The 27,573-nt window shown below is 33.4% G+C and overlaps 1 protein-coding gene across 1 annotated transcript; it reads right to left on the bottom strand.

Moving 5' to 3' along the window:
* LOC107437349 (sialin) lies at positions 1 to 26,028 on the bottom strand. Its single transcript, XM_071181692.2, has 10 exons — positions 25,735 to 26,028; positions 22,522 to 22,721; positions 19,472 to 19,705; positions 17,449 to 17,629; positions 14,580 to 14,710; positions 12,751 to 12,900; positions 9,550 to 9,682; positions 6,809 to 6,964; positions 4,241 to 4,326; positions 1 to 271 (listed from the first exon to the last, which is right to left on the bottom strand). The coding sequence occupies exons 1-10, from the start codon at positions 25,790 to 25,792 to the stop codon at positions 53 to 55; spliced, it is 1,548 nt and encodes a 515-aa protein (XP_071037793.2). The 5' UTR covers positions 25,793 to 26,028; the 3' UTR covers positions 1 to 52.
* Between the last annotated feature and the right edge of the window lie 1,545 nt (positions 26,029 to 27,573).

Raw genomic sequence — 27,573 nt, 5'->3', positions numbered from 1 at the left:
CAGCTTAATAATTTATTTAAAATTAGTTCATTTTTTTCCTTAAATGCTGATTTCAGGATGTTTTCGGCGCAGTTTCTTCCGCCGTATGTTGCAGTGATGTGTTTGGAGGAGCCACTTGTGGTACGGCAGACGAAAAGGCGAAACTTGCCTGTTCTGTGGGTAGATGCCACATCTGTTTCTTTGCCGACGAAAAGAAAAAGAAGAAAGCAGTACAGCATAAAATCATAACAATTCTGATCAAGAAAACATAACCCCACTGATGCATATTATTCTGAAAACACATAAGTAAAAGAATGATAAGGGAAAAGAATCTTGAAGTAGATATTAACACGTTGAATGCCACGCTAATTTTACATGGCTTGCCCGTCTGGCCAAACGGTAATTAACTACAAACTATATTTGCAAATATTAAACAGATCTTGCCAGTTGTTTCAGAGGTTAACTTAAGCATGACTTATCTGAAAAAATTGAGTAAATATACGCCTACGAATTGTTTAGAAGTAATGGTGGATAAAAATTTACTAAATTGAATTTATTAAACCAAGAATCACAATTAATAAACCACTTCTTGAAAATATTTATTCGCTGTCCGCAGCAAGTTGGCATTCCTGTGCATATAAATAAAACTATCTTTGTATGTTCTATCAACGCCTCCTATAACTGAAAGCCTCCACACGGTTTTTTGCAGGTAGTCCGATCAGACCCCTATGAAGGTTAACCATTTACTAACTAACTAACTAATCAATTTTTTTCAGAGTACCTATCCATGTATGGATATCTGCTCTTTCATCTAAATTGAATAATATGTGGTGGAAGGGAAGGGAGGTGCTGCGTTAACATTAAGTTATATCTCAGAATGCACAATAATTGATAAAATCAAGTCTGAGTCATACATAAAAATAAATCGCAAGTTGATACATAATAAAGGGAACAAATTGAAGATAAAGATAAAGAAAGAATATTTACACTATTTACAAATTTACAAAAGGGGGAAGACTCCCTGTGCACTCTCTCGCCTTCCCCCGGTATAGCCGGGCTTCATTGGTGCAGAGAACACAGTTTGTCTAGGGCAGTGGGGATAGTCATGATTATCCAAAATGCTTAGAGAGAACACAGTCGCTTAAGAAAAAAGCGGTTATCGGGCTGAAATTTTTATTGTCATCTATGAAATCAATGTCTAATAACTTATTGAATTTACATGTTGGACAATTTTTGGCACCTTTAAAAAAGGATGCATTGAGTTTAAAAAGGCACTCGTCTATTTTGTCGATTTTGAGGTCATTATAGAGGGTGTTATTTCTGACAAACCAGGGAGCCCCAGTGATTCGTCTTAGGGTTTTGAGTTCGAAGACTCTGAGTCTCTTTCTTATTGTATTTGTAAGCGTCCCCCATGCCGGGGATGCATAGCTGAGGATTGGTCTTATGCACCTTAGATAAATGTGCCTTTTCGTGTTTAAAGCCATTTTGCTATTGCTATTTAAAATGGGTTTCAAAGCTTGATAAGCAGCTTCAGCTTTTTTAAGTATATTAGAGACGTGATATTTCCAATTTAGGGTGCAGTTTATAGTGATACCCAAACAGTTTACTTTAGAGACTTTGGGAACTTCTTGGTTAACCATTTGGTGAAAGAACCATTTAATATGAAATCCATTAAAAATTAGAAAGTGGTAGGAAATATATGTCTAAAAATTATTTTAATTTATGAATATAATTGGTCTGTTTTATTCACTTGTTAACCACTACAGATTCAATTCTCAAATATATATGATAAATTTCTCTCGAGTACTTTTAAAATTTCATTCTGAGATTTAACTTAATGTTAACGCAGCACCTCCCTTCCCTTCCACCACATATTATCCAATTTAGATGAAAGAGCAGATATCCATACATGGATAGGTACTCTGAAAAAAGTTGATTAGTTAGTTAGTTACTTTTAAAATAGAATTTGGTTTCATGAGCAAAAGTGGTTCGCTTTTTAAATAATCTGCGCAGACTACTGATAAGAAACTGTGTGGAGGCTTTTTGATGTAGGAGGTGATGGTTCTATAGTGCATTAATTTCTTCAAACCAATTTAGTAACGATAATAATGTAAAAAAATTAAAAAAATTTACTCGAATTATGTGTTTCTAATAATCTTGGCTTCGCCGGTCATCGGTGACCCGCATGGCATTCAACGTGTTAAAGAAATTTTGCGTAGTGATACAGTTTCCTATAACTCTAAGGGTAGGGCATATACTCAGGAGGTAAGCCGGAAGTAAGAGACATACAAGAGGCTGATTCGCTTTACTTTTGCATTAGCATAACACTCAAAACTAGTCAAAACTTACACTCAATTTATGTTGTGATTTTAATTTTCTTAAATTTGTTTTAGGCTCACCACCTGTTAGAATTTATAAATTACAGAAAACTTTTATAACTTGTAAATTTAAAGACAAATCGCAGTAATAAAACTGCTTAAAATATTACGCCTGATCACGTATCGCCTGGTAAGCATAATTTTTTTTTTTTATTTCCAATGGCAGGCCAATTTAAAAGAACAAAAATGATAAAATAACAAGAAATAAAAGGCAAAAGGAGATAAATAGAAAATACATAGTGACATGCTTAGCCCATACGGGCCCTAGCCTCCCAGTAGCGTCCACACACACTTGTGGAGATCAGCGCAGGACAGACGGAAATGTGGGGCAAGTTCATGTCCTCCCCAAGGCAACAGAGCTTGCATTTAGGACAGTCAAAAATGTTTACGCTATAAAGGTGTTTGGCCAGACAGTCATGGCCCGTTACAAGTCTAAAGAGAGCGACTGCCTTAAACCTGGGCTGATTTGGGATAGTTTAAATATGGTTGAACCAGGTTTTGTGTATATTGCTTTTACGGAAATTCTCTGAGAGCATGTTCCGGAATTGGTTTCAGACCAGCAATTTAAATGAGTGCAGAGAGATGGAGCAACGAGATGCTTGGGTAATAGTTGTTCCTTTCTTGGCCAAGAAATCAGCTTTTTCACTACCCCTAATCCCGCAATGTCCCGGGATCCATTTGAGGACGATTTGCTTGCCTTTCAGTGTCAGGTCTTTCAGACAATCAATGCAATTCTGAATGGAGATGGATTGGGGAATCAGTGGAGAGTTAATATCAAGAAGGTAAGCATAACATAAGCGGAGGGATACATAAGTAGTTTTCTAAATTTCATTCGATTTGAGGAAGCTTGATATTGTTTACATTCAGTCAATCATTCATACATTGAGTAAGAGTTGGCGTGTTTCGTCCACGTCCCTATATAATATCTATCGAAACAAAAATTCGTTGTTAAAATATTTATCTATGTTTTCAGTTATGTAATAAGGATAATTTCATTTTAATTTTTAAATAGCTGTGAACAGTATTAAATAATTTACTATTTCTTTCCGCTTCTGTTCTGTTAAGCCTAACTCGAATGTATTTTAATATCCTTTCCGTATTATGCGTATGTTAGATTTACGAACTAATTTTATTTTAATAAATAGTTTTTATAAACTATTTATCTCACAAAATAAAATAAAGAAAATTGCCTATATATGTATATGTTACCGTGAATGACCAAAACCAAGATAATGTTGACTTTCACCGGCGAATGTCAACAATCACACAGTGTTTCAAATCATTAAGGTTGAGTTCAAGAACGAGAAGACCCGCTTATTAGATCAAAAGTTATTCAGAGGGCTCCGTTGTTTTAATATTTTTTTTATTGGCGCACTTTTCATTTATCTTAGTAAGTCCGATTAATATTTCCAATTAATCACTAGTTTAAACTTTAAACATTCCTCCTCTTTTACTACCACTTTCCCTATACGTTTTCGGTCATGGATTCTGCCATGCGATTGCCAATTCTCATGTTCTATCCTAGCTCTTCTAAAAGTTAGATTTTATATTGTTTTAGCCAGTTCACATGTCCAAACTAATTACATAGAAGGAACTAACCACAAATTACATTTTTTCCCTGGTGTATACAAACCATAAAATCATGGAAATTATTAAAAATTCCATTGCTTTAATCCTGTTTTTCCAGTTCAGTTAAAAGCTGCGATTTTTCACTTTAATTTAAATTGAGATTTATTATTATCTATATAACATAAAAACATAATAAAATGAAATAAATTTAAAATTACGTTTTTCAAGTAATCTAAAAATGAGAAAATTATTTTTGAATGATTAAGTCCCCAAGTATAAGTATAAAAGCCGTAGTTATTATGAAAAGAGTTTACCCCTCGCTCCACAATGGATATAGTAATAGCAGATAGCGTGAAACCCCTTATGGTGGACGCAGTATTCATTATACCGAATACCGTACCTGCAATAAAGAAGAAAAAAAATCATAATTGTGAAAACCATTACTAAAAGCAGTAAAATTAGTCTTACTGTTTAATTTATATATTTAAAGATCCTTGCAGATTATTCTGTCTCCAAGAATCTTAAAATAGATAAATTAAAAATTAGGACATTTTCTTATAAGATAGAGTTAACCCTGGAAGCAATGCAAAAAATTATTAATATTTTAATATTTAGTTAATAAAATAAAATGCTTTAGATCTTTCGATTGTAACATTATATATATCATCAAGAAACGGAAATTAATGCGAAGCAAATATGGGGTTGATGATCAAAGCGAGCAGAGGTTGAGTCCACAGCGATGTATATTATTAACGATAAAATCCTTTGAGCACAAAATAAAAAATTCTCGTAATTTCTTTAATAAATGTCATTTAAAAAGAGTGCCGGAAAAAGGGTACTCATATTCAAAGAAAGCACGTTTTCGTGTCTGATTTCGAAACCTTAAATATTATCCGCACAATTTAATAATTTTTATATTTTACATTTACCGTCGTTGAACAGCCACTAACTAAAGATAATTTACGTCAGTACTGTGGTCGGTGCTAGCCGGAAGCGGAATTCGTATCAGCCAGCTAACGTTGAGATTTGAACCGGGTACACCTCATTGGAAGACTAACTCCTCCTCTGAGCCATCACGGCTCACAAATTAATAGTTAGTATATTTGAGGTCACCGCATGATCATCAAGAGAAATTCAAAGTGGTTCGTTTATTACCCATTTGCAAAATGGGTATTGTTTTGTGTTTGATGTTGTACGCTACTTATTTGGACGTCATCACACTTTTCAACTGTGTTCAGGAGTAATAGTAAACTGTGCACATGCGTCGTCATTACATGCGTTGTTATGGCGACAGCTGTTGCTTGAAATTTTTTTTAGAATTCCTTTTTCCTTTTTATTTTCATCAGCAGTCATTTAATGTGACATAATATATTTTAAAGTATTTTTATTTTCTTTTTATTATCAACTTATAATTACTGTCTTGACGGTGATTTAAATATAAATATGAATACTGAAAAAGGAAAAAGTATTTTGTGACGTCTTGAAACACCAGGATTTGAAAACCAATCCGACGACAAGCATCAACTGAGATAGTTTTTTCAACCCATGATTTGAAATGTTGTGGCTTTTATCGGAGTCAAACCAGAAAAAAAAAAGAATTTGATCTACGGGTAACCAGTGATCGTAATAAAGCGATCACATTTTTTTTTTTTTTTTTTTTTTTTTTTTATTCTTTGTCAATCTTACGATGTGGACCGTTTCTCTTAAGGCATCCCATCACGCCAGCGTATGCAAATATTGCCGACTGTTATTTATTCATTTATTTATTTTGGCAAACTGTATGCCAAAGGTTTTTTCTAGAAGCTGTCATGTAAATTGGCTAGTTAGCGCGTCTGTAATTAGAAAGATATTAAGTTTCAATGGTATAGATTTGTCAATAGTCAGAGGAACCAAAAAAGAGATAGACTAATTATGGTAACTATTCAGCAGAAGATACTTTTTCTAATTCTTTAATTTTTGTGTAATTAATAAAATTAATTATTATTAATAATAATTTAGTAATTAATTATTAGTCTCTGATCTTTGTAAGAATTTTTTAATGTTTCTTAAATTTCTTTTATCTTTCTGATTCTTTAAACATTAAGTTGAAATGTCTTAATAGTATTTAAATATTTACTTACAGAAATTGTTAATTTAAGTGTAAGCATTATTGATAAAGATTTAAATATAAATTTAGTTATTATTCAATGTCTTCTACCTTGTAAGAACAATTTGTACAGAAGAACTTTCCTAAGATTATTTCTGATGTGGTATTACATAAACATACACGCAGTTGTATTACATAGCAACAAAGTTGTTGGGTTGCATAACAACTAAATAGTAATAAAAATGCATAAAAAAATTGTTTATAAATAGGTTTGTAATAGTCTGTCAGTTTTGTTTTTTAGAATTTTATGGAATTGCACTCAGTCTCTCATACCTTAACCTTAAAGAAATTTTCTATTTATATTACATATAAAACGAGCAATAAGCACTTGGCGCAATAGCTCAGTGATGATTAAAGCACTGAACTGCCATGAAGGCCAAGAAATTCAATTGAAGAACTGGGGTTCAATTATCAGTGGCAGCTTGAAACCCACCGAGTTTCAAATCAATAGATACCAACTTCGCAGTGCTGACTAGTGTTGATCTCAAAGTTATTGTTGCTGTTGTTGAAGTTGGTTCTCTATGTGCTGTTGGGGGTTGGCTCTCTGTGTGCTGTTGGGAAAATGCATTTTTTAATAAACACTTGAATAAAGTTTGTGAACCATGTAAGAAATTTTTAAGGAGGAACTATTTAAAGATAATGCAATATTGTTTTTAAAATCTAACATTACATAAAAACAGGTCATTAATTTTTAATACCATGATTTTTTTAGAAAATATTTTTAAATTATTCTTACCGGCAAATTCTGGTGTCAAATCCATTACATTCAGAAGGTAACCACTAAAACAGAATCCAGAGAAAGTCATCAAAAGAGTTAAAAATACGATGTGAGCTACAAGGTTACATCCAGCAACCATCGCAAGACCTAGACAAATGGCAGATCCCACACCAGCTGCATTGAAAGATGATACGTACAATTACTAAATTATATTTAAACTTTTTAAGATATTTGAAGTTTGCGAATACTTACATACATACTAAACCTAAACTTAATGTATAATAAGTATTCAAAACAGCTAATACTAGTTAAGTGAATGAAGCAAGTTATCCTGTAAAACAAAGTTTCCAAAGCAGCTCTTTTACACCCATATTCATTACCAGGTTAATCCTTGGGCACAAGTTAATCAAGGGACGTACACAAGAAACGTACAGAGCAATAACAATAGACGTACTTCAGCTATAGAGCTACCAACCTGACTTTCTACAATATTTATAATAGTAACCAAATACATAATAATTAAGTAAGCAAATATGTCCAAAATTTTGCTAGTCCCTAAAAACTTCTCAGAATTATTATTAGGTATTTTGTATTTATTGCTGAGCCCCCCCCCCTCCCCCCACAAACAGCCAGGTGGTCGATAGGTTAGAGTGCCTGACTGCGAAGCCAGTGGCTGCGGGTTCGAAACTCGCTCAGAGCATGGATGTTTCTCTCTGAGGCTTGTCCTCTGTTGTGCTCTATGTGTGAATGGGGTCCACCGTATGAACGGGTATCCGTGGCAGTGTGACGTGGCTAATGTTGCTCACCACCGTGACTTGGATCATAAGGCAACTCAAAATGAGCAACAATTCCGTCACGTTTCACCGCTAAGAATGATTAGTTCAATGCCTGCCGCTAAAGAAAAGAATCATCGTTGAATTATTTAAATTCCGTGGTAGATAAAATACGAGAAATGTAAATAAAGTAAAATACGAAGAAAACATTTTTCAATGAATGAACAAGCTGAATTTACATTTCTTCAATAAAATCACCAGCTAAGTTTTGTTCTTTTTTATTATATATCTCAAGAAGTTGGCAAGGAGCAACATTTAATTTAAGAAAAAAATTCAAAATATAAACATATACATTTTACTTTAAAAAATTCTCTAAAACAAGGGTATTTCCTATATTCATAAGTAAATGATAAAAGGAAGAATTGATTTTTTCATTTATAGGCTATCGCAAAGGACGTAAAGCTTAAGGTAATGCAATTTGGCGATCTATTCACAAAATGGACATAGATACTATTTCATAACCATTCAACTAATGATTTTTCCAAGCACTTTTTTTTAAATTTAATGGCTTAAAAAATAGGATTTAAGTTTTGAAAAAATCTGAAAAGTCTGTACGTATAGAAAAGTTTATACCTATTACAATTCAAGAGATTTTTCATGATAAACAAATTAGTTCAGGAAAAATATTTACTTTTTTAAAAAAAAAATTCCTCATTACTTTCAACATTTATGTTCCAGTCGTAGGGTTAATTTTCAATTATAATTTAACAAATCATTCAAAAGATTAGAAGAGAAACGTGATTCATTAAAATAACGTTTGAGTTCTAAACCTTTGAACCATTATACTGACTAAACTATCAAAACTAGTTTATCAAAACTTCGTATACTCCCTTTCCCCTATTTTGAGAGTTACAAATCAGAATTTGATTTGAAAAAAAAAAATTTAATTCTTAAAAAAAAGTGTTCTTTCGCCTCAAAATAAGCACTTTCCGCCATGGTTACAGTTAACTGTTATTTAAAAGATTTTTTTGAAATATTGCCATAAGACCTATCCGACCAACCCTTCAAAAATTATATTATATATTATATACTTTTTTCTCTCTCTTTTTATCGACTGTACAGTGACTTTCCGTGATTCCTTGCAACTATTTTACTTACAATTATTATGAAAGTAACTATTGAAATAAACATTATTAATGAATAAAAGCATCTTTGTTTTAAGATAATAGGGAGATTTTGCACTTTTGTGATAGCTTCCGTACCCTCCCGTGCGTTAGATTGAAGCATCATGCTCTTTATTTTAGATGCTACGTATCTTTGAGTTAAGACTTAAGTTACAAAGAAATAGCTACAAGCATGGTTTATAACTGTTCAATGTTGTTTTCTGTTTAAGCCTACCTTCGAACTAAAAAGGTAGACATGGAATGCTAATTTGAAGAAATGCATTGAGGAAATTTAGAAATAAATAGTATGATCTTACAACAACTGGTTCATTCAATAAATAAATAATTTTATAGATTTTTCTTCAACATTATGGCTGTCTAATTCCACTAGTTATATAAGAAACTCGATATATTTTCTCTATTTTGAAATATATAAATTATATTTGTATATTTAAACTATTAATTAAAAGTTAAAATCAACAGAAGTTCATTAATATTTTTTAATGCTAATAACAATAATAAACTGCTTTCTTCATCGTTGAATTCATCAAAATCTATAATCTACCCAGTTTTTCTACTCACAGAACCACACATTTGCGTACAGCAAAGTCTCATAAATCGCATGCCACAACTTGAAAAAGATAGCCTACGTCAATTGTAAATGTTTGTTTTGATTTTATGGTCAAAATTAAAATGATATTCCCCTCCGTTAGCGTTGTCAAATTATGAATTTAACTTACTTATGTGATTGGGGGGAACTTTCTTACGTGAGCTGGTGGGCTGCCCTTGAGAATGAAAAATCCCATTATTAGCTCATACATACCTAAGGTATTGAAAAAACGTCTTGCAAATAGAACGGACACAAGCTCCCTCCTCAGAATTAAATCCGATAGAAAACCGCTCATCACAGCTGTTGATGCTTTCAATAAGTATGGGAAGGATGCAATAAAGCTGTTCTGCAAAGCATTCAATATCATTAATCGTAAGTAATTCAAATGCTCAAGTAACACTTAATTTGAAAACGGTAAGCTAAACATAATTAGAATTATTTTTGTAATTGTTATGTCATTTTCTTCTTGAACTGTGGGTCACCACCCCAATTGGGATTATTGAACCTGCATCAGAGATAAGAGACGTTTAAGATACCCGATGTCAGAAAACTTATGTGCTGATCGCTGCCTAAGAAATCTCGTGCTCATTTAAATCGTAATTTATTAATATTCACACTCGTACTCTGCGAAAATTGCCATTATGATATGCTCTCTTTTACTCGGTGGAAGAGAATATTCTGCTTTAGCTGGCAGTTCGAGAAATTTTAGTTAAGAGCTCACAAAGTCACCAGTAAAAAGATTTTTAAATTTCAGCAATATTTTGAATCGAGAAATTTTAGTAAATCATCAAATTAAAAACTGCGACCGTGGGTAGTAGCACATTATTCTGCTTTCAATAATAATGCAGTATCTAGGGATTCGTCACTGACTACAGAGCAAACTGATTCGTTTTGTAGTTAAGAAGTCGATGATATAAATACTGATCGTACATTTCAGACTGTTTTTCCGAGGATTCATCGTCGTAAGAAATTATGCTTTTTCGCTGCTGTATTCATAATTGCTGTAAGTTTTTAACAGTTACGAATGACTCTCAGGTAACGATTAGCCTATTTATAGGCAGCTGTCTCTATGCTTATATTGAAAAGGGCACGAAATATCGACGTGGAGAAAAGCCGCAGTTTTGTGAAAATGAAACGCATTTGCTGTCTAATTTTCTTACATTTAGAAACTTGCTGCAATATCTGGTCTTAATAAAAAATTTCCGAAAAGCGGAATAAGGCATTGATTTTTGATAATTTTCATCTATGTATAAAAATGTCACTGAATTGACGATTTTAAAATATTTTTGTTATTTGCCGTTCAAAATCACGCGTAATTCTTTACAGCAAAATGGCATATATAGTTTAAAATTATATCTTTTCTCCAAATGTAAGGCTTTCGTGCTGTGGCTTTTGCTCATTTTCTTGGTGAAAGAGCTGCAAAAAAACCATGCGAAAGAAGTGTGTTGAATGAAGGTAGGAACTCTTCATGGATGTAGTCTGGGTAGGGAAAAACGTGCCCCCTCTCTTGGTATGGAGCAGGAAACCTGCCTAGTCAAGACTTTCAGTTGGATGTCACCGTGGTTTGTCTGTGTTTAAAGAAAGAATTTCTCTTTGGACGTGATCAAAACCGTAAAAAATGATCTTGAGGTTGCAGTTACTGCATTTGGGAAATGTAATTCTAGACTTCTCTGAAATTCGTATGAAAAGTGTCAACCTGTGGGTACATCTTAGTATCGTGCTGTATGTCCGCTGTGAGTGTTGTTGTTGCTTCGAATGCTACTTGCACATCAGCACTCCTGCTTGGTTAAACCAAGAGAATTTAAGGAAGAGGGTTTTTTCAGTGGTGCCATCTATGGCCAAGAATACGACTTCAGCCACAGACACGTCACAACCCTCTTGTGGGGTGATCCCATTCATGCATTCATTTATTCATCCACTGATCGTAATTTTGACTTGAACTAGAGAACGATCAATTTCCAATTCAGTATCCCCATTGGTATGATTTGTTATAGGACTTTGTGACCCGTCAGATTTAACGTGTGTTAATCAACATTTGGAAACTGGTGAATTTTCAGCAGGCGGAGGCTGCACTCACGACTTCTCAGTCATGGGCCCAAAGTCCTACTAGCCAAACTATCCCTGCACTGAGCATGGCCGAAACATTGAATCTGAAGCTTTCCGGCCGGGATAGCCTGGTCGGTAGGGCGCTGGGCCCATATCCAAGAGGTCGTGGGTTCGATCCTCGCCGGCCGAAGACTCCCCGTGTAGTAAATGGTGACGGATGCACGTTAAATCTGTCGAGTCTCAAAGTCCTCCATGTTCCCACAACAAATCAATACCTCTGGGGGTACTGATCCAGGAGTTTCCTTGTCTTCTGAATTGGTTCAAAATTACAAGGCTACGGAGTTGAACGTAAGTAGTTGTAAACCCATGAAATTGGGTCGGCTGTTCAACGACGGTTATAAAATAAAATAAAATAAAATCTGAAGCTTTCCTCTACAGAAACGTTCTCCTCGAATTCGGTGATCCTCCTCGTGAGCACCTCGGTGTATTGGCATATCATTGCAAAAGTTCAGTTATAAAATATATAGTCTTTTCCAACATTATAGCACATTTTAATTAAGGAACTATGCTTAATCCCCCCGTTGCTTAAAACATAGAGGTTGCTGAAAAAGGACGGGTCATTTAAAAGCAAACATTTTTGCATTTCGAGTGGTTTGCAAAAATTTTTGAGGTAAGTGGTTCCAGTCTTGGCAAACGGATACATAAAGGGCTAAAAACCTAAATATTATGTACTGTATCAGAAAAATAAAAGGATTAAAAAAAATTAAATTCGCTGGAGAAATGGACAATCTTTAAAAGAAAGCAGAAATGGCTTATGATTTTAAATATTCAAGTAGAGAAAAAAAAAATTCCCGTTTTGTTTTTACTTATTCGTTTTATAAACTAAATTTAAATCAAAACTCTGTTACAGATATTTCTTTTCTATTTTTTTTTCTTCTTGAAAAAAAATTGGTGCTCCGGAAATAATGGCTCCATAGATTAAATCCAATGACGACAGTCAATCGAGGGGGCATTGGAAAAAAATATTAAACCATGTTCATTTTCTTCACTTCATACACACTTCAGGACATAAAAATTGTTTTAAAAGCATATTTCAAGCTGTGTTAATTTTCTTCTAAAGCGTAACTTAAGCTATATACAAAATCAAAAGTTTACCAACAAAATACTTCGCAAGTGCAGAGAACGTTGTTAAATTGACTCGAACAACTGTAATGGTTTTCAAATTATACCATTTTACTTTTGACCAACAATTTTTAAATAATACCATTTTACTTTTGACCTGAATAACTGTAACAATTTTTAAATAGTACCATTTTACTCATGACCAGAAAAACTCTAACAATTTTTAAATATTAGCTCCTTACTTACCGCATCAAGTTCGAAGTGCAAAATATCGAAAAAGAACTGTGGTAGATGATTCAGAATTGTATAGTAGGACCAGTCTTCTCCAACTTGCGCAATCACAACTGCCCACAAAGGAAGTGACGTCAAAGCCCTTTTCCAAGGGAAGTAGGGTAACTATAAGTAAAGGTCATTGAACATTTAAAAATTTCAAGATAATAAACATTCCATTACGAACTCTCGATGTTAAATTGAAGAGAAATGAAATAACAAACTACCAATGAAAAATTGAATAGAGAAAGATAAGGCTTCAGTTTATGATTGCTTACATAGTTTTAGTTCTAGCCGATTCCCTACCAAGTGAAAGAAAATATATACTTTGTATTGAGAAAAGGAAACCAAAGCTTTGGGAACACAAAATGGTGATACGACGTATTTGCTTTATACTAGAGAATATTTTCTAGTATTTGTTACCGCTTCAATTTTTAAAAAATTCATATTTGCAGAATTTCTGGTTCAAATAAATTTATACACATATATAAAACCTCCTCCGCCTTCCGTATCCGGCTTGCACCGACCACAGTGCTGACGTGAAATATCCTCAGTGGTAGACGGATCATGGGTTAGAGTCCCTTTGCCGTCAGGCTAACTCGCGGTCTTCCTCTTCATGTAACACAAGTGAGGATTAGTTTCATCAAAAAGTCCTCCACGAAGGTAAATTTCTCCCAATACTTGATCCAGGGGTTCCCTTGTTTTCTGGATTGGGTTCAAAATTGCAACTCTACGTAGTTGAACAATAGTAGTCGTAAACTCAGAAGTCAGGTCGGCTGTTCATCGACTGTTATAAAATATAAAATAAAATTACATCAGAGGATTATCTGTCGTATCTTGTTTGGTAAGCTCCAGGCAAGAAAGGATGTGGTCAGGAGACGCCTGTTCATTGTAGCATATGAAGCAAAAATTCAAGCACTTGGAACAGCCTAAATATTTTAAAGGTCTTAAGTGACCAATGAGAAAGCGATTCTCGTTAGACTGTTAAGTGCTCGATTTCGCGTGAAGGCTACTAAAGCAAGGAAACCATCCCTTCTGCAAAGGAGCAAATTGTGACCAATCATCCTCAGGGATTTTTCTCAGACAGTAGTCAATAGCCCATTGTGGAAATTTAGACGTACATAACGTATCTACCAATCAATGCATATTAGAACAAAATATTAAATATTAATATCGCCATCCCTGCTCTCCAGAATGAAAAGAAAAATTGTCCAAACATGGAATGGTCTGCGATGCGTGAGAGAGTACATTTGTATTAAAATGGCTACAAGAGATAGATGTATGGTGCTTCAACAAACCGTGGCTAGAATGAAAGCACAAAGTATTCATACAAAAATAATTTAAAATAACATAGGAACAAAAGGTTTACGAACACTATTCGCTATTTTCTCCTGTGATACAAATTTGCAACCAGTTCTTTACTACAATCAGTACTACTATATGAGATGCTCAATGTTTTGGCCAGACTGTCTAGGTTGCAGGATGCATCCAAGACTCATATGGTACGCTTGAGAAGGATGATGTCATAAATCTGTCTAAAATTTGCAACCATGTCTAGCGTATACAGATACCATTTGCGCCGACATGTTCTGACATGATTTTTCATTTATTTTTGTATTTATTTATTTATTGTATGCCTGCTGTGCCTCAATAATTTATGTTACGGCCTCGATAATTTATGTTATGGTTCGATAATTAAGTTATGGCCTCGATAATTTGAATAATTATTATTGTATGGATATTGTATGAGTATTATATATGCGCGAATAAACCTCTAGGCGCAGTTTGAAAGCATTATACGGTACCTCGACATCATCACTAATGGTTTGATTGCTCGTTATATATTCCAGTTCTTCAGCAGACATAAAAGGATGATCTTTAGGTGTATCTGTTACCAGGAAGATCCAGAGCAAGCAAAACAACAATCCTAACAATCCTGAAACACAAGTTTAAAAATGCAGAAGGCTGTTCCATAATCATCGCTCTTAATATATATTTTTTAGAATGAATGTCAAAGCCGAAGTCAAAACAGTAAAAACATTTGGAGTTAATATTTAAATATAAGGTACTGTTCTATTTCGGCGACAGTAATAAAAGAAAAAGAAATCACCTAATTACTGTGTCTAGTAATGCTTAATTTATTGTGGTAATAGGCATCTTATATATAAGCATAGATAATAAATTGAAACGCGTTGGCTCAAGAGAAAGAGCGTTCATCTTCCAAAAAGGTGACCCAGGTTCGAATTCCAGTGGTGGCTTACAGTGACCACTACACTGACGTTCAATATCCTCAGATGTTGACAGATCATGAGTTAGAATCCCCTTGTTGTTGCTCTAACCATCGGAGGTTAATCACAAAATGAGAAAATGCTGGTTAGTTCCATTAAAAACTCTCCACGAAAGCTTGAAGAGTTCTCTAGTCTTCTGGGTTCTGTCGAAAATGATCAGGCTACGGAGTTGAATAGAGATAGTAGTACACTTATAATTGGTCGGTTGTTCAGCGCCGGTTATAATATGAAATTAATTAGGTAATGTTTTACGGCTCCTCGATAGTGAATAGTGCCGAATAACACGAATGAGATTCAAGAAGCTTTATTCAAATCATCGTTAGAGTTAATCACATAGATGACGAGGTTAAAACCCTCCAAGCGTTGAGCTCCTGGGTAAAATTGAACAGAAATTCTATGCTAGGTTCTATTCTGTCCTTGAAAAATATTAGGAAAAACCGGTTCCTCGATGCAAGAAAGCTTGCAGCTAAAAGTTATGAAAAAGTAAGGGCTAAAGCTTATGGAGTAAAAAGCGTCAAAATTGGTTAATGTATCGGATAAAGCGAAAAGGTCGTGAAGAGCAATAGTAAAGCTGATCGGTTTACCCTTGCTATACGAGGCAATCACAAGCGGCAGGCGAACGATTGTTTACATTTAAAAAAAACTGAAGCATTCTTTTAACTGTCCCATATGAAACGGTTCGTTTTGAACCGGGAAGATAATTCAGCTTAGCATTAGCATTATGTAACAGGGCTAGTATTAGCTTGGGTTAGCTATCCCTTACAATAAAAATGAGGTGTTTTTGAGGTTGACCGATGTAAATAAATACGCCTGAGGTAGAAAATGAGGTTTTGTGTTTCACCAAAAATAACCTCGTTAATAAACCTCAATTTCAACCTCATTTACATCTCACAAAACCAACTTCCTGTATCACTCAGATATAATTTTAGCTTAGAACGGGTGAAATAATTCACACCTCAAACATTCGTATTTGCTTACAGTGTAGAAAAAAATAATCCGTACGCTTAAAAAACAACCTCCATTAGCTGGGTTGCTCTAAACCAAATTTCCATCAACCTCAGAACAACTTCAAGTGTGAGTAAAATAACTTTATACGCCTTGGATATACACCTTGGGAGTTTGATCTTTCAAGATTGTTTTTGAAATTAACTTCGAATAAAGATCAAATCAAACTTGGCACATCAAAACAAACTCAAAAATACCCTACGTTTCTGCAAGGGCTTAGCTTTAAGGTTAGGACTTCATCCGGTGTTAAGTTGAGCAAGCTGAGATGTTTGATCAATAAAAAGGTGCGAATCAACCGCCTTAACTTTTTCAACCAATTAAACTAAACATATGTAATCCTAATATATAATCCTTAACTCTTGAATCTCGAACCTCAAATCTCGTCCTCAAAGTAGGTGAGCTTACTTTTGAAGGTATTTAAACTTAAACTGTATAAAATAACTGGGCACCTGAGGCCGCTTGCGGCCCTTTTCCCATTCATCTTGAGCTTGATCTTTGTGGTGCTTCGTTGAGGTTGTGGAATGCAAATGAAGTAAAGGAGTATTCATGTGGATCATTGAGGTTCTGAATGTGTAATTATATGCAGTAGGATGATAAGATTATATTGTAAAAGTATGAACTTTAGCTAAGCAGATATGATGAAAATGAGGTTATGTATATGCTATTGATGTTGGGAATATGATGCATCGATGTGCTAGTATGCTGCAAATGGTCTGATACTCTTGTCTTCAGTTAAATTTTCAAATAGAAATATTTCATTGAGCCGACCGGCCTACTGTCCTTGCATCAGGGAGGTTCTGGGTTCGAATCCTGGGCAAGACATGGATGTTCTTTCCCACTCTGTACTATCTGTCCTTACTGTGGGAGCGACGTTGGCCCACCAAATATGGTGCCCCTGTAAAAGAGGTAAAAAAAATCGCCCTGTAGATGTCTGAATTGACAGATGTTAACACAGGCGGGCATTAGAAAAAAAAATATTTCACTGAAATTTGGTGCAGAGCAAGAGGTGGCTTTTCCACAAAAATTTGATATTTAATTTAGCTACATATTTGTGTATTGTATCTATTTTGAGGTCATGATGTATTGTGTCATTCCTGACGAACCATCTGACATTTGCTAGCCTTTTCAGTATTTTATTATAGCAGACCAATGCCATAACATGATTCTCAACTTTTTTACATAAAATTATTTGGATTGCGTCCTGGTGGTCAAAATAACTTTAAATCAAATTTATTGCACCAAGAAAAAGAACATTGACTTCGTAATCGATTACGCCACATAAAAGACAGAGCTGGCAGCTATGTTAAACTTGAATATAAAACTTTTACTCATTTGCGATGTATATAGTCTACGTGCATTTCATCCAGAAAAAAGGGCTTACCAATAAAATAAAATGAAGAGGCCCATCCGAAAGATTTTGAGTTGCAGAGTGCTCCAGTGACCATCATGGTTATGAAAATACCCACATTGATGCCAGAAAGCGCGATGTTCTGCAAAAGATTCCTTTCTGTATTTGGAAACCATAGTGCCATGAGATTAAATATGGCCGGTAAACAAACACCCTAAAAATTGTATTTTACTTTAGAAAAAATATTAAGAAATGGAATATAAAAGAGGGAAAAAGAAAATAATAACCGTTGAACTACTCTTTCAGATATGAAACGATTTAAGCTTGTGATTTGTGTGGCGAGAGGTTTAACATCTAACTATTACTTTCACGTAATAATCTGTTCCTGGGAGAAATAGCCCGCTAACCCTTTCGTACCTGCAGTCTAATTTTCTAAAGTTGCATCACTGAACGGTGTACCACGTCTCGAAGTGTGCACACTTTGTGTTAAAATTTCTTATATTTTACTTTTGTTGCTTGAAAATAATTCACTCCAAAATATTACTCACAGAAAAAACTTGTTTCTACTCGCAAAAACTTACTAAGCGCATTCAAAATATACTTTTAGTGGTATTAACCCTTTGTACTCGAGAGGTGACTGTCAGTCACCACTGTCACCTGTAAATTACCCACCACCCTAAATGTGAAATTTTTTGCACCTTAATGCTTAGTTACCACTTCATTCAGTGATCTCTGAGTATTATATGGTAAGTTAGTAAAAAAAAATTCAAAATATTACTGGTTGCGCCCATTTTTTGTAAGTGTTGAAAGGATTTCGAGTGCAAAGGGTTAATCTAATATACGTAAATGGAATATTAGCTAGTGGCTGTAAATTGGGGAGGTTAACGAACTTTTTTTCGCGGAAGCCGGTTAATTACGGGACGCGTACATACTTGGTACAGCATGAATGCCGTCTAAATACGGCACTCGTAACGAAAGAGTTAATCTTACTCTTTGAAAAAATGCAAGAAGATGGTTTCAAATGTATTGAAGATGATGTAACATCCAAGTGGAATCCGTATGACAACACTGCTAATGCTATTGAATTTGACAAAGATGATAATCTGGAATTTTTAAATTTATAGCTTACTTTTTTACTGTGGTATACTTATTATAAAATACTCTTGAATAAATTATCTTAACTTTTTCCTGAGCATAATTTCAAGTTTTATTTCTAAAAATAACTTTATGTGTAAGAAACATTATGAGAGAAAATGCCAAATTAATTGTATATAGCACATCGAAAATAGTCTTTGAAAAAAGTTAATTAATGTAGAATTATTCATATCTATCTCATTATTTATTATTCATCGATATTCCCGATCAACGAATGTCCTATTTTATTACCGTTATATAAGTCGACTCCATGGTTTTTGTAAAATTTTACGACTTATAAACTGATATACAATGTAAATCTCTGTTTTGTAACAAACGCTTTAATATAAATCATATTTATAGTAGTATCTCATTACTTTTAATCAAACTTATATCAAATTTTTATATTATTTAAAAATTTTATCTCGTGTTAAATATAGAAACGAAGTTTTACTTATAGAAACAATTCTTGTCATGTGAATATGGAATTTTGTTTTTGCATTGTTGTTACTCATGCCGCTTGCAAATATCAGCAAGCCTGCTTAAACTCAAATGAATTTTTTAGGCAGAGGATGCGTTTCTTGTTTTTCAGATGGGCACCATCGCCATCTCTATACCATCTAAAAATACGAATTCAGCAACTCATTCATTCATCCACAGATCGTAATTTTGACCTGAACCAGATAACGATCAATCACCAATTTAATATATCTAGAGGCATTGATTGGTTATGGGAACTTGGAGGACTTTGCGACCCCGACAGATTTAACGTGTCCCAGTCGCTATTTCAAGCACGGAGATTCTTCGGTCTACTGGATTCCATCATGAGTCCGACATTCTGCAAACCAGGCTATCCCGGCCCTATTACATAGAAATGAAAAATAAAGAAATAAAATTTTATTTATAAAAAAGTTCTGGTCACCTGTGCTGCCCCAGTCAGCATTCTGACCAGTAGAAGCAAATGAAAGCTGTTATACACTGCAAATGGTACAAGTAATGTAAATACCAGAGAGATCATGAGTCCGATGACAAAAACCCACTTTCCACCAAACATTTCTGAAAACCTGCCACCAGGTATCTGCATAATGAGAAAGAAGTAATAGAACGAATTAAGAACGAGATTTTGCATGTCTTGGGGCCAATTGTAAGGACCAGTCTAAAAAATAAAAATAAAAATTAATTTACATACTTAGAAAAGGAGTTCAACTAGAAAGAAATAAAGATTAATAATTGCATACATATATTCTCTTGTCACCCACTCTATATGGCGGGTACGTCCTACACATACCGTAGCTTTTCTCTGGGTTACATCTCCGCCAAAGCTGGATCCCTGATCTGATTCGTAGTCGCAACACTCGCATACTTTTCTGAAGACCATGTTGTAACATGTCTAGAACCTTCCCTCTTCCCTGTTCTTGTCTGATTAGATGTACAGGAATGTATTGCAAGAATGTATAACAATAAGGGAATGTATTGAACTCTAAGTACTGGATTACTTCCATTATATCTTTAACATTTAGATAGCTAAAAATACATTTTAAAAATACATGATTCTTGCTTAATGCAGTTTTGTGTTCAATATAGATAAAAAGCTTAAAAAATTTCATTTGGTTCGAAAATCAAGATAGAAACTAATGTACTTGCTACTCCTATGACTATCCATACGCTAATGGTGTATTCATGTCTAGTATTGCCATAACTGAAGAGTTCTGCTGAGATGCAATAAATGGCAATTTATAAGCGTGATGCAATAGAATGTCAATGATTAGTGGTCTAAATAAAATGGAGAAGAACCTTGCTTTTGCTCTCAAAATAAAAGGTTGTTAAAGGCACAGCTTTAGGTATTGTTTTTCTTTCCTGATAATGGCAGAAATTCAATTTACGGAATTTAAAAGACGATTAAAACTAGCTTTGCTTACTAATACTGGTATTGTCCAGTTATTACGGATAGTTGAATAAAGTCCAGTAGTCCTTCCAGTTTTTATGGATAGTTGACTAAATGTAAACAATAACAAACTTCCTAAGACCGGAAGAAATTTAGAAAATTTGTGGTGTATCCATACGCTTATGTTATGCTTACAAGGCGATGTGTAAACAGGCTTGATATTCTAGTTTTCGTAATGTGATTTTTTATCAAATTTACGTTAAAATTTACCATTCATCAAAGTGTTCTGTAATCCTCTATTTACGCTTCTATTTTTATATTTTGTATTTTATTCTGTAAATATATATATATATATATATATATATATATATATATATATATATATATATATATATATATATATATATATTTATTTATTTATATATATATATATATATATATATATATATATATATATATATATATATATATATATATATATATATATATATATATATATATATATATATATATATATATATATATACACTATCTAGCCATTAATGACCGGACACTGTGAAGTTCGGCGGTGGAGGAATTATGGTGTGGTCCTGTTACTCATGGTTTGGCCTTGGACCCTTGGTGTTAGTGCGAGGAACCCTGAACACAGAAGGGTGTAGAGACATCTTGGACAATTCGGCACTTCCCACCCAGTGGCAACAGTTCGGTAATGGCCCGTTTGTGTTTCAACACGATAACGCTGCCATTCATAAAGCACATGACATCACGGACTGGTTTGATGAAATGGGGGTGCAAGAGCTTGATTGGCCATCCCAAAGTCCCGACATCAATTTAATTGAGCACCTCTGGGATGAGTTGGAGCGCCGGTTGAGGGCCAGACCACAACGCCCAAAAACCACCACTCAACTCTTCGCCATGTTACAGGAGGAATGGCGGGCAATACTTGCCGCCGTGTTCCAACACCTAGTGGATAGAATTCCTAGAAGGGTTAAAGCTGTGATTCGGGCGCGTGGCGACCCTACGCCCTACTGACTTGATACTAGCACCTCATGTATCCGAAATGAGGGGTGTCCGGTCATTAATGGCCAGATAGTGTATATATTTGTTGCGTTTTTATTTTCTATATTTGCTTGATATGTTTAATTCTTTATTTTTACTCAAAATGTTCGATTTATTTTTTAAATTTTTTTTTTCCCTTTTTGGTGATCCTCACACTAATGTTTTGTTGTATATTGCGTTGGCTATATTAATACAATATTAGAAGGCACTCATTTTAACGGAAGCAATTCTGTGAGCTGATGACGAGATTATATCATTTCATTATTTTGTTTTCCGGTTTTTTATTCTTTTAAAAATTAAAATTCTTAAATATTTTTAAAATATTTTATTTTTATACTTTTTCTACTTCTCTCTTCATAAATACCACAGTGGACTGATCCTAAAGGCCCGGTTCCCAGTAGAGCACCGAAGTCGAGCAACACTATCTGCGGTCAGTAAGCGAGTAGACCATTTTGATCAGCCTGTGTAAGGACCGAGGATGCGCGGTATTGGTCCTCGTTAAACTGTTCTACCGTAAAGTGCTCGTCTTTGCGCGCAGTTCATCGGGCTACCAAAGCAGGGGAGCCATATCTTTTGCAGGGAATCAAAATTGCGATGGATGTTTCCCAGACCGTCGCCAATAGCCCATGGAGCAGCTCGTAGTGCAAAGTAAATAAAGTACCTACCTACCTCTTTTCATAAATTTTTGTTACATATTTTTTACCTGTTTGCGCTATATAAACTTTATAATATATATTTATATATATATATATATATATATATATATATATATATATATATATATATATATATATATATATATATATATATATATATATATATATATATATATATATATATATATATATATATCACAACGTTAATGAAAAGAGCGTGATTTTGTCACTATTGTGCACAAGCCGCCTTTATTTCCCAGGAATTCTGTTCCTATCGATATGAAGTTGGTTGGACTTCAAGCAACGAGTGAGGATCGAATCCCAAACCTTCGTAATTGCTCTTTAGTACCTTTAGCCACTGAGCATACATACCTTACTTATGGTATTTGCTGGATCGGTGATGTTATTTAATTTGAGATTGGGGCAATCATTTGTCACTTGTGTCATGTTGAAGATTGCTGTTTGATTTACCAAAGCTACCATAGCCACGCTCATGTTAACTCTCGCCGCAATCAAGAAGAGCGTTCCAAGAAAACACATGACAGTGAACAGATAGCGTATTCCAGGAAAAGCTATAAGAATTAAATATAACCTACATTGTAATTAATAATTATGTAAGCCAACACTAGGAATTATTATTGTTACACCAAACCACATTTTTGGAGAAATATCACAGCGAAAATATTGCTATTTTTTGCATTTTTAAAATCGTTTAAAACGCATTTTTGAAGCCTTTTGAAAATGTTGCGATTTTTGGGCTATCAGAATATCAGTATCAGAATTATAAAAAGACATAAATTTAAAAATTAACTAAAAGATTCGCTGTTACAATATCTTGATGCAACTGTACATGTTTGAAAATTCTTCTTATTTTTTTTTTTTAAATGTGGCCAGTACTTGGGTTGGTATTTTAGATTTTGGACTTGCCTGAAAAATTTTTTTCGAAATTCTTGGAGTGATGAGGGTTAAATATTTTTACTATAAAATAACTCGATAATACGAGAACATTTTACTTCAACTATAAAATAGAAGGGGTCGATACAATATGATAATAGATTACAATATGAAATTGTCTAAGAAAATATTTCCTTTTAAAAAAAATAATAAAAATATAAAAATAAGTAAAAGAAAAACAATTTTTCGTAAGCAATGAGATATTTCAGAGTTTTGAACTGATTCCTAGTGTTAAAACCGAAAACTATTAAAAAATTTATCAAAAAGCAATATTAAGCAAATGTTTGATATAAAAAATTTTGTCTGCAAGAAAATGTGGTTTATTGCAATATTAACGACCTAACTATATTAACATCTTTAATTACGAAAGTACAAGTTACTAGTAAGCAAATGGAACAAGCCTTTCAAACTTGACAATGGAAAACTTTACAAATGGAGCAAACTTGAATAACTTTTGATCGACTGATCAAAAGTTATTTTCACTTTTGATTGAATAATGAAAAGTTATTAAAATTTTCTTTCTTTAGCTTTTGTTTACGTACTTTCTGCTTTATATACGCTTATAATTTTTGATCGATTAAAAAATCAACCTTAAATTACGAGATAATTTTCTTGTGAAGTCATTCCGTAAATTTTTTAATAATTTTTTTTAATAAATTTCTTTTAAATTCAAGAAATTATGAAGCCTCTATTATTTTAACTTTTTACTATGTGATAAATTACTCTAATGGCCAACGTTCTCGTGATCGTTCCTCGAAACGTTAGGGGCAGGTAACTCAATTATTTCACTTCTGAAATTTATCTAGGAGAATAAAAGACACTCGTGTTCGCCACAATATATTTAATTTCTAAGCCGTCGTTGAACAGCCGACCCAATTTTGGGTTTACTACTACCAATGTTCAATTCCATAACCTTGAAATTTTGAACCCAATCCAAAAAACAAAGAAACTCCAGGATCGAGTATTGGGAGAAATTTGTCTTCTTAGAAAACTTTTTGACGGAACTAAACCACATTTACGTTACATGGAGAGGAAAACCATGAAAACCTATAACGGTTAGTCTGACGGCAAGGAGAATATAACTCAAGATCCGCCTTCCACTGAGGATATTTTACGCCAGCATAGTGGCCTGTGAAGAAGCTGGGTGCGGAATTCGTATCGACCAGCCACCAGGCTGGGACTCGAACCGGGTTCACCTCATCGAAAGGCGAACACTCTATCCATTTAGCCACCACGGCTCTATCACAATATATATTTATAAAGTATAAATATTGATTTGTTATCCCCAATAAACTACTTAAAAGTTTTGGACGATTTTTTTTTTTTTTTTTTTGGACCGGGGACAGATCGAGGGCCCTGGCTACTGCTGCCCAAATTTAAAACGATAGCGTAAACTGTTCTGAGGAAAAGATGTGAGATACATGAACGCACAACCTTCCCCTTTTATTAATTATTATATCATAGTATATAAATACTAAAAAAAAAAAATTGGGAGAATGAAATTTTTGTTTTACATTTCGTAAACACCTTTATCATAACTGCCAACTCTTCCGGATTTTTCGGAAGATTTTATTTTCATATTTAAAGTGGTAGCAATACTCAGGTTATTCCAATTAACTTTTTGAATTATAATGATAATTATAAATGAGTTTGACCACCACTACATATAAATAATTACAATAAATATATAAAAGCATAATAATCCTTGCGCAAGCGACTTTCAACGAGATCAAAATATAATAATATTTTTGAGTCAGCTTGTTTTTCGTTAATTGTTTTACAACCACTCTAAAAATCCATTCCCGGAAAGATTGAAAGTTGGCAGGTATGCTTTATTATAAAGCAGATTAAATATACAGTCAAACCCCGATATAGTGAAACTTCAAGGGACCGAAATTTCGGTTTACTATAACTGGGAGTCCACTATATCCGGTCCGCAAACAATTTTAACTAATGATTCCGAACTCCTTCTTTTCATTATACATTATTTAAATAAATGACCGATAAAATGAAACACAGAAATGGCTGAAAAGTAATACGTAGTAACAAAAAAAGTGTTAACTTGCTTTTATTTCTTATTACTGTTCGTCTTGAGTACAAAAAAAAAAAAAAAATAGTAATCATTAGCTGATGCTGGGAAAAATTTGTCCATACATCTGCCTTCGTCGGCCTTTGTTTAGGGATGGAAAAGTAAGATTTAAAAAAAAAAAAAAAAAATGCTTATCGCTGCATTCCACTTTATAGATGGTTTTAAAAAAGTATTTACTTTGAAGTAGACATTTCGAAATTATTAAAAAAAATCAAGGGAAAAAAATCAATCAGAGAAAACCATTCATAATATCCAACTTCCTCACTTCTTTAGTTTACTATATCCACAAAAAATTACATTATATGTGTATATCAATGCACGGGACCGAACATTTCGTTCACTATATCCGGGAGTTCACTATAAACCGTATTGACTAGAGCGGGGTTTGTCTGTATATGAAAGACACAATTTTTATCACTCAGCATTTTTATCAGAAATAAAAAATATTAACATTAGAATTAAACTGTAAAAAAAAAAAAATCCAAGCTCTTCTGCCATGAAAAAAATATATTTCATATATCATTGTTTCAATTTTAACTTACTTGTTCTATCTGTATATTCTGCTTCGCTTATTTGTGCAATCTCTTTTGAATCCGGCATTTTGTAATATTTTACAGGTGAAAAGTTGCTCACTTATTTATTCAAAATGTAGTAATTTTTCAACAAAATGAATTTTCTAACCAATTTTCAAATCTTTTTTAGAAGTATTTTTCACTCTTTCATTTTTGCATCAGCTTTAAGCAGGATGGAGATTTAAAAGTTACACATTTTTTTTAAAAATACCATACATTTCTCCAACTAAAATAACAAAAACACATTTTTTAGTAATACAGGTTTCAAATGACTTGTTTACAAAAAATATTGAATTTAATAATGGGGAGTGATAAAAATTTTTTTTAAAAAGTCTTGCTTATGATAGCTCTGAAAAATTAAAAGAAAATTAATATTAAGAGCTTAATAAAAGCGATAAACATCTGGCCTCGCACAGGTTGCAAAAAGCAGTGCTGCCAACAAAAGATAGAGATGTCTAAGCTGATGTCACTTCACTTTCCCGTCCACTGGGAAACCATCAATGATCAATCAGTTACAGATGCAACCAATAAGAATTCGTTACTTACGTGATAGAAATACGAATCGTCCAATAGGAATTGAGCAAACTGAAATTGATTGAATGATAGTGGAACTCTGATCTAGTTCAGCCTCTGACTTGGACGTTTCTGTTGTTGGATTTCTATTGTTAGATATCCATAGATTTTAATAAAGGAATTATAATAGTTCAGTAAGCAAATGTCATAAAATTTTGTCAGCTCATATATATATATATATATATATATATATATATATATATATATATATATATATATATATATATATATATATATATATATATCCTAAATTTTATTAAATATCATCCTGGATGAAATTGTTCTAAATCAGTGTTAACTCATTAGGTTGTTTCCATTTTGATTACAAGTAATAAGAGAAATTTAATCGAAACGTAATTTAACTTAGGTGAAAAGCAAAATGTACTTTAATTCTTAAATAAATTCTTAAATCATTATGGAAAAAAAATCCTTTTTTTTATGGAATTAAAACTAAACGAATCACACTGGAGAAAATTTTTTATTTTCTGGTGCGTTGGATTTTTGAACAAATCTTCGATATTTTCTTGCTGCTGATTTTAAATCTGCAATACGTTTCTCCAAGCTACAGTTTCGATTTCAATTTATTGCTAACCAGGACGTTTTGAAATTCACTCGGGTGACTACTTAGTGCCCCCACTTCTTTGGTACGTAAGGGGTGGTTTGAAAAAGACGATAATGCATTTCAGTTTATGATACGAGTTCAGTTTATACGTTCTTTATAATCATTCAAGCGGGAAAAAAACTGAACTGAAAATACCATTTTGCTTAATTCTGTCTCATACTTTCGTTACAAGTTTGAACTTTTGCGTCAAATATTTTGTTTCTCTTTCAGCTATAACATTACTATTTAGTTAAAGCCGGGCTGCTAGTTTTCTACGCTTTTTGTAAAAATTTATTCCAGTGGTACCTAAGTTTATGCTTTAATGTATTATTTTTTTATTAATTTGAAGTTATTTTCCACACCACTTCATAAAAATAATTTTAAAGTTTATATCCAGTCCCACTTTGTTTCAGCTCTATCGTGTTGAAGCTTTTAAAATGTTGGCAAAATTACAAAAATTTCTGAAAGCTTTGGTTTTTGAAAATCTACCACTATATAAAGCAATTAACAAAAAAGTAGTAATTGGCAGGCCTACAAAAGGAAAAATAACGTACCCCTTTTTTTTTTAATATAAGAACCTGTCGCATTTATGTAAAATAAGACGTGTACTTTCGAGGACAGAAATTTTCTGAAGA

Source organism: Parasteatoda tepidariorum, chromosome 4 (assembly GCF_982258835.1).
Source record: "Parasteatoda tepidariorum strain Cologne lab strain chromosome 4, Ptep-v5.0, whole genome shotgun sequence".
Classification (NCBI taxonomy): domain Eukaryota; kingdom Metazoa; phylum Arthropoda; class Arachnida; order Araneae; family Theridiidae; genus Parasteatoda; species Parasteatoda tepidariorum.
The sequence above is the reverse complement of the archived record's forward strand: the minus strand, read 5'-3'. Positions and strand labels throughout refer to the sequence as shown.

Bases quoted from the DNA above. Each gene is read 5' to 3' on its own strand.
- LOC107437349 (XM_071181692.2), bottom strand. From the start codon at position 25,792: ATGCCGGATTCAAAAGAGATTGCACAAATAAGCGAAGCAGAATATACA. The intron at 12,901-14,579 runs GTACCGTATAAT...CTTTACTTATAG, and splicing joins CCATTAGTGATGATGTCGAG to TTACCCTACTTCCCTTGGAA. The intron at 272-4,240 runs GTAAACTCTTTT...ATGTGTTTTCAG, and splicing joins TATCCATTGTGGAGCGAGGG to AATAATATGCATCAGTGGGG.